This window comes from Globicephala melas, chromosome 7 (genome assembly GCF_963455315.2).
Source record: "Globicephala melas chromosome 7, mGloMel1.2, whole genome shotgun sequence".
NCBI classification, from domain to species: domain Eukaryota; kingdom Metazoa; phylum Chordata; class Mammalia; order Artiodactyla; family Delphinidae; genus Globicephala; species Globicephala melas.
Window position 1 is genome coordinate 112595496 of NC_083320.1, and position 15598 is coordinate 112611093.

The 15598-nt window shown below is 38.1% G+C and overlaps 1 protein-coding gene across 5 annotated transcripts in view; it reads right to left on the reverse strand.

The window, feature by feature from the left end:
- HERC2 (HECT and RLD domain containing E3 ubiquitin protein ligase 2) overlaps positions 1–15598 on the reverse strand; it is a 230127-nt gene that overhangs the window by 188517 nt on the left and 26012 nt on the right. For all 5 annotated transcript variants that reach the window (XM_060302596.2, XM_030840360.2, XM_060302595.2 and 2 more), the window contains exons 4-5: positions 10121–10258; positions 608–827 (exon numbers count right to left, since the gene is read on the reverse strand). In XM_060302596.2, the coding sequence (XP_060158579.1) occupies positions 608–827; positions 10121–10258 (358 nt within the window). The remainder of the gene's footprint in view (positions 1–607; positions 828–10120; positions 10259–15598) is intronic.

Genomic DNA, 15598 nt, shown 5'->3' on the forward strand with positions numbered 1-15598 from the left:
ACACAGAGGATTGAAAGCATGTAAAATGGGAAATCTGAGTAAGACGGGTACAATGTATCAAAGTCGATATCCTAGTTGTGATTTTTGTACTACAGTTTTGCAAGTGAAAAACTAGGGAAACTGGCTGAAGGGTATAAGGAATCTCTCTATTATTTCTTACAACTGCATGTGAATCCATAAAAGCATCTCTTGTAAGAAAAGAATAAGTAAATCACATTAAGAAGAAAAAAAATGAAGCATCTAAACTAGTTAAGCACTACTACAATGTGATAATTCCCTATCCGGTACCAAAACAAAAAGAATATAATGTTCAGATCCCATTTTCAAATCTAGACATGCCGATCTAAACTTTTGACTGGCTTCTACAGTTACTGACAGAACAGGGTCTTTAAAATAATGGTACAGGTTACAGCATAGCCTGTTACTTTATGAGCAAATTGGGAAAGCCATTCTCCAGATTATATGAAACATACAAAAAGGGAAAGAAAGAATAAAATTTCAGAAAACAAAAACAGACTATATTGAAAGCCTTAATTAAACTTTCTTAAACAAAACAGCATGAGTTTTATATTTAGCTGGTATCAGGATTCTTTTTTAATTATATTACCTTTTTTTGTCCACAGGAGGCAAAGAAACACTGCTGCTTTTCCACTTAACTTTGACAGTCTCCTGAAAAACAGTTCTATTCAAGGCAATGAAGTATCGTTCCAAAACGACCAGTCTCTGCTTGAGCCTCAGGGCTGAAAGGGTGGTGGTGGCTGACTGGATGGCCAGAGCTTGTTGCTCTCTAACCAACACAGAAAGACACTCCTTCAGTTCATTCACCTCTAGAAAACAAGATAAAACATCCAACCTCTGAATATCATGGGCACAGTTTGTTGTAACATTATAAAATGGGTAACAATAATAGGTAATAGCTGAGTGCTTAATATGTGCCACAAACGGTTTTAAGCAGTTTACACACATTAGGTAATCCTCACAGGCACCATTAAGAGGTAGTACTGTGCATGCATTCTATGGAGGAGGAAACTGAGGCACAGAGTGCTTGCCCAAGGTCACCCAGCTGAGTATGGCACACGGGGGACCACTCTTAGCCACCATGTTATACTGCCTCTCTGTAAACATGGTATAAAAGTTTTTAACACAAAATTGTGAAGTCAATCCTTATCAGCAACACATTTCCTAGATAGAGAGAAAAACTACATCCAGTATTTTCATGTTATAAAACCAAATCCAAAATAAAAACAGTTTCAATAAATTGCCCAGCATACATGACCGATGAGAGGTAATACATTTATGGAATATTTCAGAGAAAGATGAAGTAACTAGTCAGAATGTGCTATGGGTAAGTAGTATTTCATCATACTATTCTCTCTACTGTGTATGTTTGAAATTTTCTACACTTAAGGACTTTTTTTTTTAGGTACCTAGAAGAAAATTACGTGAATGAAAATAACTAAAAGGAGTCTTGTCTTACAATTAAGCATAAAGCTGCCTTACGTTGAACTGTAAACTAAGTTACCTTCCACCAACCCCCATACCAATAAAGCACCTGTAAACTAAGTTACCTTCCACCAACCCCCTATACCAATAAAGCACCCAGTGGTAACGAGAGCAGGAGATGTCCTATGCTTGTTTTTCTATCTCTGATATTTATTAGCTATGAAGCCAAAACAGTCATCGCCCTGGTAGCCTCATATACCAAGAGACAAAAGTCACACACCTACTGACTTCCCCTATACGGAAGACATTTATTTTTTAGCTACCCATGACCTAAACATGCTTTTCCTATGGCAGAGAAGGAGATCATAGAAGGCATCAGATGGATACACCTCACCACTCTCTAGAGAGGCCACCAGGACAAAGCTTCCCTCTCCACACACAGGAACTATGGCACAGAGATGCACATCCAGACACCAGAGGTTGGATGCTAAGTCTGGAAAGCTCCACTAGCTAAAATGGCTAATCATTATAGAAAACTAGATGGAAAAAATATGTCTTTTTGTGTTTTTTGTGTTTTTCTTTTTTTTTTTGAAAAATACTTTTGGAACTTCCCTGGTGGTCCAGTGACTAAGACTCCATGCTTCCAATACAAGGGGTGAGGGTTCGATCCCTGGTCTGGGAACTAAGATCCCACATGCTGTGTGGCATGGCCAAAAAAGGAAAAAAAAAATTTTTTTTAAATACAGATTTCAGAAACACTAAAAGCAATGTAACAGAAAAATATGAGAAAAACATTAATAAATGTTTTTTAAAAATACTTTAAATTCCAAACTAGGCTCAAGATGAAGAAGCAGAAAGATTTATACATGAAGTACCATCCCTACCCTTCACAGGCATCCTTGCAGAATCACCTTTGGCCCAACACTGAGAGGTGCCTGAGGCCCTGCATACATACGGGAGACTTCACTGAGACAAGCCCTGTCAAAGACAGTTTGTCTACACACCCCCCATGCAGAATTTCTTCCAGAAATCAGGCCTAAGAAAAGCTTTACCTTCCTGAATAATCACTATGTTTTCTACTTTGAAATAATAATACGTCTCTCTTCCGCGTTGCTGCAAAGCCCAGAGACAACTGTGAAGCTCAAAGAGAGCCTTCATGCCCTTGAGCCTGCTCTCCTTCCTGATGTCCTAACGGTGCTTGCCCTGCCCAACTCCTAATGCCTAGTCAATCAGTCATTTATTGTAGGATACCTTGAAACAAGTAGGTGAGTAAATAAAGTAACAAAGAAACAAATCATGGAGACCATGGGGGGAGCCAGCAGAACTCCCATCCCCTCCTGGCAGTAACAAGGTATAGCACACTCTTGCCCTGCCAGAATGGTGTCACAGAAAACCAATCAGAGTCTCAGAACATAACGTGAAGATGTCCATGTTTCAACAGAAAGTCACTCATCACATCAAGAGCCAGGATGATCTCAAAATAAATTTTAAAAAGACAATAAATAGATAGAAACACCAAGATGACAGAGACGTTAGAATACTCTCATAAAGATTTTAAAGAAGCCACAATAAAAAAATGCTCCAAAAAGCAAAAACAAACACACTTGAAACATATGAAAAAATAGAAAACCTAAGACAAGAAAAAGGAGTTTTATTTAAAAAAGAAAAAAAAAGAACCAAATGGAAATTTTGGAACCAAAAAACCTAATAACCAAAATAAAGTTTGGTGAAAGGGCTCAACAGTAGAATGGAAAAAAATAAAGATGAATCACTAAATTAGAAGCCAGAAGTTGCCAATCAAATAAGGAGAGAAAATACACTGGAAAAATAAAATTGCACTGAACTGAAAACATGCTAGAAGGATTCAATGGCGCATTACATGAAGCAGCAGAAAAGCTCAGTAAACTCAAAGACAGGGCACTGTAGTTCACCCAGTCAGAGCAACAAAAAGAAAAAACAATGAAAAAATGTGAAAATAGATTAAGGGATATACGACACAATATCAAGCAGACTTCACAGGGTCCCAGAAGGAGAAGAGGCAGAGAAAGGGACAGAAAACTTATTTGATGTAATATAGGAAAAAACTTCCCTAACCTGGGGAAGGAAACAGACATTGAGATCCAGGAAGTCCAGAGAGTTCCAAACCACAGAAAACTAAAGACACCCACAACAAAACACATCATAATTAAAATGTCAAAGGTTAAAAATAAGATAAAAATCTTAAAAGCAGCAAGAGAAAAACAACTTGTTAGATGCAAGGGAACCCCTGTAAGACTGTAAGTAGATTTTTCAGCAGAAATTTTGCAAGGCAGAAGAGAGTGGCATAATATATTCAAAGCCTGAATGAAAAAAACTTCTTTACCCAACAAACATATCAAGTAGCAAGTGAAGGAGAGATAAAGAGTTTTCTAGACAAGTAAAAGTTAAAGGAGTTCATCACCACTAATCTAGCCTTAATAGAAATGATAAAAAGAGTTCTTTAAGCTGAAAAGAAAGAGAACTAATTAGTAACAAGAAAACATTTGAAAGTATAAATCTCACTGGTAAAAGTAAATATATAATAAAGGTAGTGGATTAATAACTTAAAAACTGAGTATAAAGGTTAAATGACAAAAGAAGTAAAAATAACTATAACAAACAATTAAGGGATATATAAGATAAAAAGTTGCAAATTATGACATCAAATACACAAAACATGGGAGAGGAGGATAAAAATGCAAAGCTTAGAATGTGTTCAAACGTATGTTTATTTATAAATAGAATGTTATAAATACAAGCTGTTATATGTAAGCTTCATGGTAGCCACAAAGCAAAAAACTATAGTAGATACACAAAAGATAATGAGAAAGGAATCTAGGCATACCATTAAAGAGAACCATCAAATCACAAAGGAGAACTACAAAACAGCCAGGAATAAAACAATTATCATAACAGCAATAAAAACAAACTTTATCAATAACTGTAAATGTAAATGGAGTAAATTCACCAATAAAAAGACACAGAGTGGTTGAAAGGATTAAAAAAAAAAGAACTCATCTATATACTGCCTACAAGAGACTCACTTCAGACATAAGGACACAACACACAGACTGAAAGTGAAGGGATGGAAAAAGATATTCCATGCAAATGAAAACCAAAAGAAAGTTGGGGTACCTATACTTAGATCAGATAAATAGATTTTAAAACAAAAGTGTAATAAGAGACAAAGAAGGGCATTACATAATGATAAAGGGGTGAGTCCAACAAGAGAATATAACATTTGTAAATACCTATACACCCAACATAGGAGTAACTAAATATAAAGCAAATATTAAGAGACCTAAAGGGAGAAATTGATAGCAATACAATAATAGTATTGTATTATAGTATAGTAAAGGACTTTAATACACCCCTTACATCAACAGATAAATCATCCAGACAGAAAAATCATTAAAATAACATCTGCCTCATATGACATGTTAGATCTGATGACCTTAACAGATATATACAGAACATTCCATCCAGAAGTAACAGAATACACATTCTTCTCAAGTGCACATGAAACATTCTCCAGACTATCATGTATTAGGTCACAATAAACTTAATTAGACTGAAATCACATCAAGCATCTTTCTGAACCACAAAGTTATGAAACTGGAAATCAACTACAAGACAAAAACTGGAAAATTCACAAATATGTGGAGATTAAACAACATGCTACTGAACAACCAATAGGTCAAGGAAGAAATCAAAAGAAAAACAAAGACCTTGAGACAAATGAAAATGGAAATACAACATACCCAAACTTACGGGATGTAGCAAAAGCAGTTCTAAGAGGGAAGTTCAGAACAATAAATGCCTACCTCAAAAAAACAAGAAAAATCTCAAATAAACAAGAAACCAGATAGCCTAAATAAGCAGCTCAAAAAACTAAAAAAAAAAAAAAAAACACAAATGAAGCCCAAAGTTTTTAGAAGGAAGGAAATAACAAAGATCAGAGTGGGAACAAATGAAAGAGACTACAAAGACAATAGAAAAGATAAAACCAACAGTTGTTTTTTGAAAAGATAAACAAAACTAACAAACTGTTAGCTAGAATCACCAAGAAATAAAGAGGGCCCAAATAAATAAAATCATAAACGAAAGTGGAAATGTTACAGCTGGTACCACAGAAAGACGAAGACAACTTAGAATAAATAAATTCCTAGAAACATACAAACTGCCAAGACTGAATCATAAAGAAATAGAAAGTATGACCAGACCAATTACTTGTAAGGAGACTGAATCAGTGATTAAAAACCTCCAAACAAACAAAACTCCAGAACCAGAGGGCTTCACTGGTGAATTATGCAAAACCTTCAAAGAAGAATTAATACCGATACTTCTCAAACTCTTACAAGAAAAACAGAAAATGAGGGAATACTTCCAAACTCATTTTACAAGGCCAGCATTACCCTGATACCAAAACCAGACAAGACAACCACCAGGCAAGAAAATTACAGGACAACTTCCCTGATGTTCACAGATGCAAAAAACCTTCAACAAAATATTAGCAAACCAAATTCAACAATACATTAAAAGGATCATACATCATGATCAATTGGAATTTATTCCAGAGATACGAGGATGGTTCAACATCCACAAATCAATCAATGTGCTATACCACATTAACAAACTGAAGGATAAAAATCATTTGACAGAATTCAATATCCATTTATCATAAAAACTCTCACAGAAGTGGGTACAGAGGGACCATACCTCAATGTAATCAAGGCCATATATGACAAGCCCAGAGCTAATATCATACTCAGGGGTGAAAAGCTAAAACATTTCCTCTAAGATCAGGAATAAGACAAGGTTGCCTACTCTCACAACTTTTTTTCAACACAGTATGTGAAGTCCTAGCCACAGCAATCAAACAAGAAAAAGTAATCCAAACGGTAAAGGAATAGGTAAAACTGTCACTGTTTGCAGTGACATGACAGCATACATGGAAAATCCTAAAGACACTCCAAAAAACTACCAGAACTTGTCAATGAATTTGGTCAAGTTTTAGGATACAAAATTAATAAACACAAATCTGCTGCATTTCTACTCATGAATGATGAACTACCAGAACGAGAAATTAAGAAAACAGTCCCATTTACAGTTGCATCAAAAAGAATAAAGTACCCAGGAATAAATCTAAGGAGGTAAAAGAACCGTAGTCAAAAAACTGTAAGACACTCATGAAGGAAATCGAAGACTACACAAACAGATGGAAAGATATACTGTGCTCGTATACTGAGAGAATTAATATTGCTTAAATGACCATACTACCCATCTACAGATTCAATGCAATCCCTATCAAAATCCCAATGGCATTTTTCACAAAACTAAAATAAATAATTCTAAAATTTGTACGGAAACACAAAAACCCCTAATAGCTAAAACATTCTTGACAAAGAAGAACAACGTTGGAGGTATCATGCTCCCTGATTTTAAACTATACTACAAAGCTACAGTAATCAAAACAGTATGGTACTGGCACAGAAACAGACACATAGATCAATGGAAAAGAATAGAAAGCCCAGAATGAACCCATACTTATATGGGCAATTAATCAAAAAGAGGTAAAAATATACAATGGAAAAAAGACAGCCTCTTCAACACATGATGTTGGGAAAACTGGACCTCTACATGCAAAACTGGACTACTCTCTCACACCATGCACAAAAAAAATTCAAAATGGATTTAAGACTTAAATGTAAGACCTGAAACCATAAAACTTCTAGAAGAAAACACAGGCAGTACACTCTTTGACAATGGCCCTAGCAATATCTTTCTGGATATGTCTCCTCAGGCAAGGGAAACAAAGGCAAAAGTAAATTAATGGGACTACATCAAACTAAAAAGCTTCTGCATAGTGAAGAAAACTATCAACAAAAGGATAAGGCTTATACACTACCAAACGTAAAATAGATAGCTAGTGGGAAGCAGCCGCATAGCACAGGGAGATCAGCTAGGTGGTTTGTGACCACCTAGAGGGGTGGGATAGGGAGGGTGGGAGGGAGGGAGATGCAAGAGGGAAGAGATATGGGAACATATGTATATGTATAACTGGTTCACTTTGTTATAAAGCAGAAACTAACACACCATTGTAAAGCAATTATACTCCAATAAAGATGTTAAAAAAACAAAAAAAGATAAGGCTGCCTACTGAATAGGAGAAGACATTTACAAACAATATATCTGATAAGGGGTTAATATCCAAAATATACGAAGAACTCATTTAACTCAACATTAAAACAAACAAACTACCCAATTAAAAAAATGGGCAGAGGATCTGAACAGATATTTTTCCAAAGAAGACATTTAAATGGCCAACAGGCACATGAAAAGACGTTCAACATCACTAATCATCAGGGAAATGCAAATCAAAACCACAGTGAAATAGATACCACCTCACACCTGTCAGAATGGCTATTATCAAAAAGGCAACAAATAACAAGTGTTGACAAGGATGTGGAGAAAAGAGAAGCCTTGTGCACTGTTTGTGGGAATGTAAATTGGTGCAGCTACAATGGACAACAATATGGAGATATCTCAAAAAATTAAATATAGAACTACCACATGATCCAGCAATCCCACTTCTGGGTATTTATACAAAGAAAACAAAAACACCTATTAGAAAAGATATAAGTACGCCTATGTTCATTGCAGCATTGTTTACAATTGCCAAAATATGAAAGCAACCTATGTGCCCATCAATAAATGAATGGATAAAGAAGATGTGATAAATATAGATACAGATATACACACACACACAAAATATCACTCAACTATAAAAGGGAATGAAATCTTGCTATTTGTGACAACATGGATGGACCTAGAGAGTATTACGTTAAGGGAAATAAGTCAGATAGAGAAAGACAAATACTGTATGATTTCACTTATATATGGAATCTAAAAAGTGAAACAAATAAATAAACATAACTAAACAGAGTCAAAGATACAGAGAACGAACAGGTAGTTGCCAGTAGGGAGAAAAGTGGGAGGTGAGGGAGATTAAGAGGTACAAACAACCAGTTGCAAAGGAAATGAGTCAGGGCTAAAATATGACACAAATGAACCTATCTACAAAACAGAAACAGACTCACAGACACAGAGAACAGACTGGTGGTTGCCAAGGGGGAGGAGTGGGGAAGGGATGGGTTGGGAGTTTGTGATTAGCAGATGCAAACTATTATATATAGAATGGGTAAACAACAAGGTCCTACTGTATAGCACAGGAAACTATATTCAGTATCCTGTGATAAACCATAATGGAAAAGAATTTTTAAAAGAATGTATGTATATGTATAACTGAATCACTTTGCCATACAGCAGAAATTAATACAACATTGTAAATCAACTATACTTCAATAAAAAAATGAGTTATGGGTATGAAATATACAGTGTGGGGAATACAGTCAGTAATTAGGTAACGTTTTTGTATAGTAACAGATCATAACTAGACTTATTGTGATGATCATTTTGAAACGCATAGAAATATCAAATCACTATGTCGTATAACAGGGAGTAACACAATGTTGTAGGTCAATTCTACTTCAAAAACAAAGAAACAAACTCATAGGAAAAGAGATCAGATTTGTGGTTACCAGAGGCAGGGGGTGGGGGGAGGGGGAATTGGCTGAAGGGGGTCATAAGGCAGAAACCTCCAGTTATAAGATAAGTAAATACTAGTGATGTAATGAACAACACAATAAAGATAATTAATGCTGCTATATGTTAATATGGAAGTTAGAAGAGGAAACCCTAAGATTTCTCATCACGAGGAAAAAATATTTTTTCTATTTCTTTAATTTTGTATCTATATGAGATGATGGATGTTCACTGAACTTTCTGTGGTAATCATTTCATGATATTTGTAAGTCAAACCATTATGCTGTACACTACTTTATGTCTACTTTGTGACACTACTTTGTGACTACCTTATGTCAATTATAGCTCAATAAAACTGGAGAAAAAAAAGTTAAACACAGAATTACCACATGATCCAGCAATTTTACCCCTAGGTATATACGCAATGAATTGAAGCAGAGACTCTAACTCGTGTACACCTATGTTCTTAGCAGCACTATTCCCAATAGCCAAAAGGTGGAAGCAACTCAAATGCCCATCCACAGATGGATGAACAAAATGTGGTATATACATACAATGGAATATTATTCAGCCTTAAAGAGGAAGGAAATTCTGACACATGCTACAACATGAATGAATCTTGAAGACATTATTCTAAATAAAGTAACAAGCCAGATACAAAAAGACAAATATAATGATTCCACTTATATGAGGTAACTAGACTAGTCAAAATCCTAAAAACAGAAAGTTAGTGGCTCCCAGGGGGCTAGGGAAGAAAGGGGAGTTATCATTTAGTAAGTACAGAGTTCCAGTTTGGGAAGATGAAGAGGCTCTGGAAATGGGTAGTGGTCATAACTGCACAACAGTGTGAATGTATTTAATGTCACTGAACTGTATACTTAAAACTGACTGAAATGGTAAAATGTATGTTATGCACAGTCTATTACAACATAAAAAAAATTTAAGTTTAATTTTTAAAAATTCTATGACCAAAAAAAAGTCCACCTACTCTATCTAGAAAATGAGTGCTGGATCAATCGTTCCAAAGTACCAAAAGTTCAGAAGATCATAATACCTGGTTGCTTGCCCCACACCCAGCTCTCTAGGATTGATTTGGCCCTATATGCAGGTGCAGGAGTTTCTTCCTCTTCTTTTTTCTCTTTGTCATTTAGATCTTCTTTCTTTGTTCCAATCTGCATATCAACACCATCATCTGGAAAATTTTTTAAAAATTTAAGTGTATAAATTGCTTTTTAAAATGTAACATCTACTTGCCAACACCATCATCTGGAAAAAAATTTTTTAAATGTACATGTATAAATTGCTTTTTAAAATGTAACATCTCTTTCCCAGTCGCTCCCAGAAATGTAAAGGTTAAGTTACAACACACATCATTAGCTGACCATTTGATGGTTGGGAAAAAAAAAATTACATGACTCATCAACATAACAGAAACAGTGTGATTTATTAAGTAATGAATAGCCCAGTGACCCTTTTAATTTAAAAAATCGATATTCCAATTGTTCTTTGAAGCATGTCTTCCAAAATATTCCAATTTCTTACTACATCTCACAACTAAGAAACTTAGTCTTTGATATTAACATTAACTGTTTTCATCCAGTGATTCCCAACTGCTGTGTGTCCACGGGAAGGGAGGATGTGGAATCAGAGTATGATTCAATGATCATTTTCAACTCTATACATTGCCCTACTCCACCACCAACTGAGAACCAGTGCTACACAGGGCCACTACCACTGAGGGAGCGTAATTCAGAAGCACTGCAATACAGCAGAAACGTGAGAACCATGACTTTAGGCCACTGACAAGTTTCAGTCAACAAAAAATGTCATGAAACTCCTTACACAGTAAGTTAAGAGAGAACTAATATTAACATAGAGGTGTAAATGTGTCCTAGCCTAGAAAGCCCTTACTAAATGAACTATTTTCTAAATGACATAATTAGAAATATACAGTTGACCCTTGAACAACGTGTGCAGTCAAAAATCCGCATGTAACTTATAGTCAGCCCTCCACATGTGCAGTTCTTCCGAGTCCAGCATTTCCAACAACCAAGGATCATGCAGTGCTGCAGTATTTACTACTGAAAAAAAAAAATCTGCTTATATGTGGACTAGTACAGTTCAAACCCATGTTGCCAGCATCAACTGTACATCTAAATCTGTGAAAGAGAATATATCATATCACAAACAGTAAGGAGTATCTAAAAATACCTAAAACCAACAAGGGACAAAAGAAACTCCTAAATTCTTTCAGAAAAATATCAGATATCCAACAGAAGGAACCCCAAACAGCTAATGCTATGAAGAGATACTCAAATTCATATTTAGAAAAATATAAATTAAAATAATGAAGTATTATATTACTTTACACTCACCAAATTCACAACTGTTAGAAAGCTAAAATATAAGCTCCAAAGCAGTAATTTTTTTTTCCTTTTTCATCTGGTTTTGCTCTCTGATATATCCCAAATGCCTAGAACAACGCATGCCAGGGAATAAGCCCTCAATGATGAGTTCAGTAACTAAATAATGCCAAGTGTCAGTAGAAATGTAGGAGGCACAAATCTTCAGACACAGCTGGTGGGAGGGTGGACCCCGCAGCCTACCTGGAGAGCAATCTGGTACAGCTGAGTTACATGGAAGGTCCTCCAGTCGTCCCGAGGGGCTATGCCCACAGAGCTCTCACACAGGCCTGGGATTGGGAGGAGGTGGAAGACAGAGACCCGCAGCAGTCTAATGACCTTGGACACAACTTAAAAATACAGTGCTTGGGCTAAAGAACCACACACTCTCCATGTACACAAACTTACAATGCATGCACATTGTACAACAGTATGTTTTAAATGGCATAAAAACAAATACATTACAAAGAAAACACCTAAAAATATGGATTTGGAAATGGTGTGCCAGGAACTGACCAGTGTAATTAACTCAACCCTCTGCCCCTGAGGCCCAAGAAAAGGCCCCTGTATACCTCATGTGTCCCATTCTTTCAACCTCCTGCAACAGCTATGGTTAACAGTACCTCCCCCATTTACAGAAATATCCAGGGAGTTCCCTAGCGGTCCAGTGGTTGGGACTCTGTGCTCTTACTGCCGAGGGCCCAGGTTCAGTCCCTGGTCAAGGAACTGAGATCCCACAAGCCACGAGGCACAGCCCAAAAGAAAAAAAAAAAAAAGATATATCCAACAAGCTCCTGGGCATTAAATATAGATTTTTTTGTAATGTGTACTTTTCATACATTACAGATGTAAAACCACACAGCGCCTCTAAATTAAGTACAGATTTGCTTGAAGTCATAGAAAAAGTCAGGCTCGGAATCAGGTTCTCAACCCTATCATACATCAGAAGCAGGGGGTGAGGGACGGACACACACACACACACACATTTTTAATACCAAGCCTCAGTTCTATCACCAGAGATTCTGATTCAGTTGGTCCAGGGCATGGCCTGGGCACCAGCAATTTTAAGTTCCAAGATATTCCTAATATTCCACCAGGTTTAAGGACCACTGGCGTAGAAGGTAAAATGTTAATAAGACAATGCAAATGCAACTGACCAAACAAACAATGGCTATTTTAGCTATCATAAGCACTCTCACTGTAACAAATTAAGGTCATGCAGAAGTAAATAAATCTTTTTAAAAAGATAAGACAAGTGAGAGAAAGGCCAAATAACTTTGGCACTTCTGTTTTTCACAAATTGTTCATCTTTTCACTAAAACTTAAATCATGAAATAATCATTACTGAGTTTTGTGACTAAGAAGAGAGATTTGTTAATTTTTGTTTTTTTTCACAAGTGTGAGAGAAGTGTCCATGGGGACTGGCAACCTGATTATTGGAATTCAATCTTTTTACAAGCAATGAAGCACTGTTTATTGTCTCTTAGCTTCAGTTCCATCCTCAGTAAAGCTCAGAAGCTCACCTCCAGCCTGCTTTGTGACCAGGGAGTACCAGCATCTGTGTGGGGGACTTGGCCACAGCTCTCATGTCACCCCATTTGATCCTCATCAAGGCAAAGACCAAATGACCAGACTGGCTGTGGATCCCAACCCTGGGGAGGCTGGCTGGCTTTCCCTGGAAGAAGAGGTGGGCCATCAGGACCCCAACACTTCCCTGTAACCACCCAGAAGATCCTCACTATGAGTGACTGGACAGGGACAGGAACCGAAAGCCTGGGCTTTATTTGGCTAGATATCTAAACTACTGAGGGAATGTGGAGAGGAGGGGGAGGAGGGAGAGAGGGGCAGAGGGAGAAGAAGGGTGCACTCTGGGAAAAGGCAAGGCTGCAGCAGAGGATGGTGTCCATGCATCCACCTCTGGGCTGTAGGTCCAGTACTCTCCCACTACACCACTCTGCTGCCTCTGTCACAACAAAGAGCCTGATCCCCAAGGTTGTAGAGAAAACACCCAAGGCAGCCATGGGCACAGCAAAGTGGTTAACTCAAGCCCAATGTAAGCCCAGCATCCTTAAACCCTGTAAAGTAACCTTCACCATGGGGAGTCCCCTTACCCTGACAATACTGAAGCTTTCTGGAGAAAAACAAATTAAATTTGAAACAAAGGTCCACAATTTAACCCAAGTGGAACTCCAAAGTTTACTGTAAGAACTTATACAATAAAAAGACAGGGCTTCCCTGGTGATACAGTGGTTGAGAGTCCGCCTGCCGGTGCAGGGGACGCAGGTTCGTGCCCCGGTCTGGGAGGATCCCACATACCGCGGAGTGGCTGCGTCCGCTGGGCCTGCGCATCCGGAGCCTGTGCTCCGCGACGGGAGAGGCCACAGCAGTGAGAGGCCCGTGTACTGCCAAAAAGAAAAAAAAAACGAAGACAAAGGGCTTTGGTGCCACTATGACACAGGTTCTGATTTAACTTAAGTATCTGCTGAAATGTACCAACTGGCAAACCTTCATGAATTTAAATCAATACTGGGGCTCAAATTACATGTATAGCTGGGGATCCCACTAAATCTAAACAAGGCAGCCCATATAATCTTAGGGGAATTACTTCATATAATCTAGAAGACAAATAAATTTGCTTCGCCTTAACCATCACAACTATTATTGCCTTAAACTCCCCATGGTCACAGCACCCATTGCCCTAAAATATCCCATAGTGGGCGTGGACACTGACACAATGAGTAATAAATTAAAATTAAACTAAGTGGGACGTCCCTGGTGGTGCAGTGAGTGGTTAAGAGTCTGCCTGCCAATGCAGCGGACTCAGGTTCGCGCCCTGATCAGGGAAGATCCCACAGGCCGTGAAGCAACCAAGGCCATGTGCCACAACTACTGAGCCTGCGCTCTAGAGTCGGTGAGCCACAACTACTGAAGCCCGTGCACCTAGAGCCCATGCTCTGCAACAAAAAGCAGCCACCACAATGAGAAGCCTGCACACTGCAATGAAGAGTATCCCCCACTCACCGCAACTAGAGAAAGGCCGCACGCAGCAAAGAAGACCCAACGCAGCCAATAAATAAATAAATAAACTTTTTTAAAAAATTAAACTAAGTATTTAGCAATTACAAATTGGCTTGACAAACACGGCACCTGTTTATGGGTTGAATCATATCCTCCCAAAAGATGTTCAAGTCCTAGCCTCCAGTACCTGGGAATGTGACCTTATTTATAAAACTAAGGTCTTTGAAGATAATCAAATTAAAATGAGGTCATTAGGGTGGGCCCTAATCCAACGTGACTGGTGTCCTTACAAAAAGAGGAAATTTAAGCACGGAAAGATATGCACAGAGGAAAGACAATATGAAGACACAAGGAGAATATGACCGCCTACAAGCCAAGGAGAATGCCTCAGAACAGAGCCTTCTCTCACAGCCCTCAGAAGGAAACAACCCTGCCGTCACCCTGATTTTGGACCTGCAGGGTCCAGAGCTGTGAGACAATACATTTCTGTTGTTTAAGCCACCTAGTCAGTGGTACTTTGTTACAGCATCCCTAGGGAATTAATACAGATACGCCCCCCCCTTAGCACCCTCAGAGACTCCTTCACTGAAGAGGCTTCAGCAACCTTCTCTCATGCCCCCTGGGGTCTCTGGACCACATATGATTACTAGCTGTTACCCTGGGGCTGCAGATGCAAGAAACTGCCCTTCTCAGCCCCGCACTATACTGTACCTCATCAGCGTGGAAACTGCTGGTCATGAGCTTTCCTGAGAACAAAGCCTGGCCCCAGGTGCACATTTTTACAAACCCTTGGGACACAGCCTTTTAGAGTTGCTTTTTTTGGGCTCAAGGACCCTAGGAATCTCTTCCCTCACAGATACCCAAAATATAAATCAAAGTCTCTACATATATTAAGACCACAATATGAGGCCTCAATTGCCTTATCCTTGTAAGGACAAGGACACTCCTTACCCCTTTAGAGTTCCAGACATTACTGATAGTGACCAAGGCACTCATTCTGCTTCTCAGAATACACATGCTGGGCTCTTAAAGAAGGCATTCAATGACACTTCTACCTCCCCTATAGGGGGAGGCAGCAAGTTTACTGAGATGCATAATAGACTCCTCAAAGA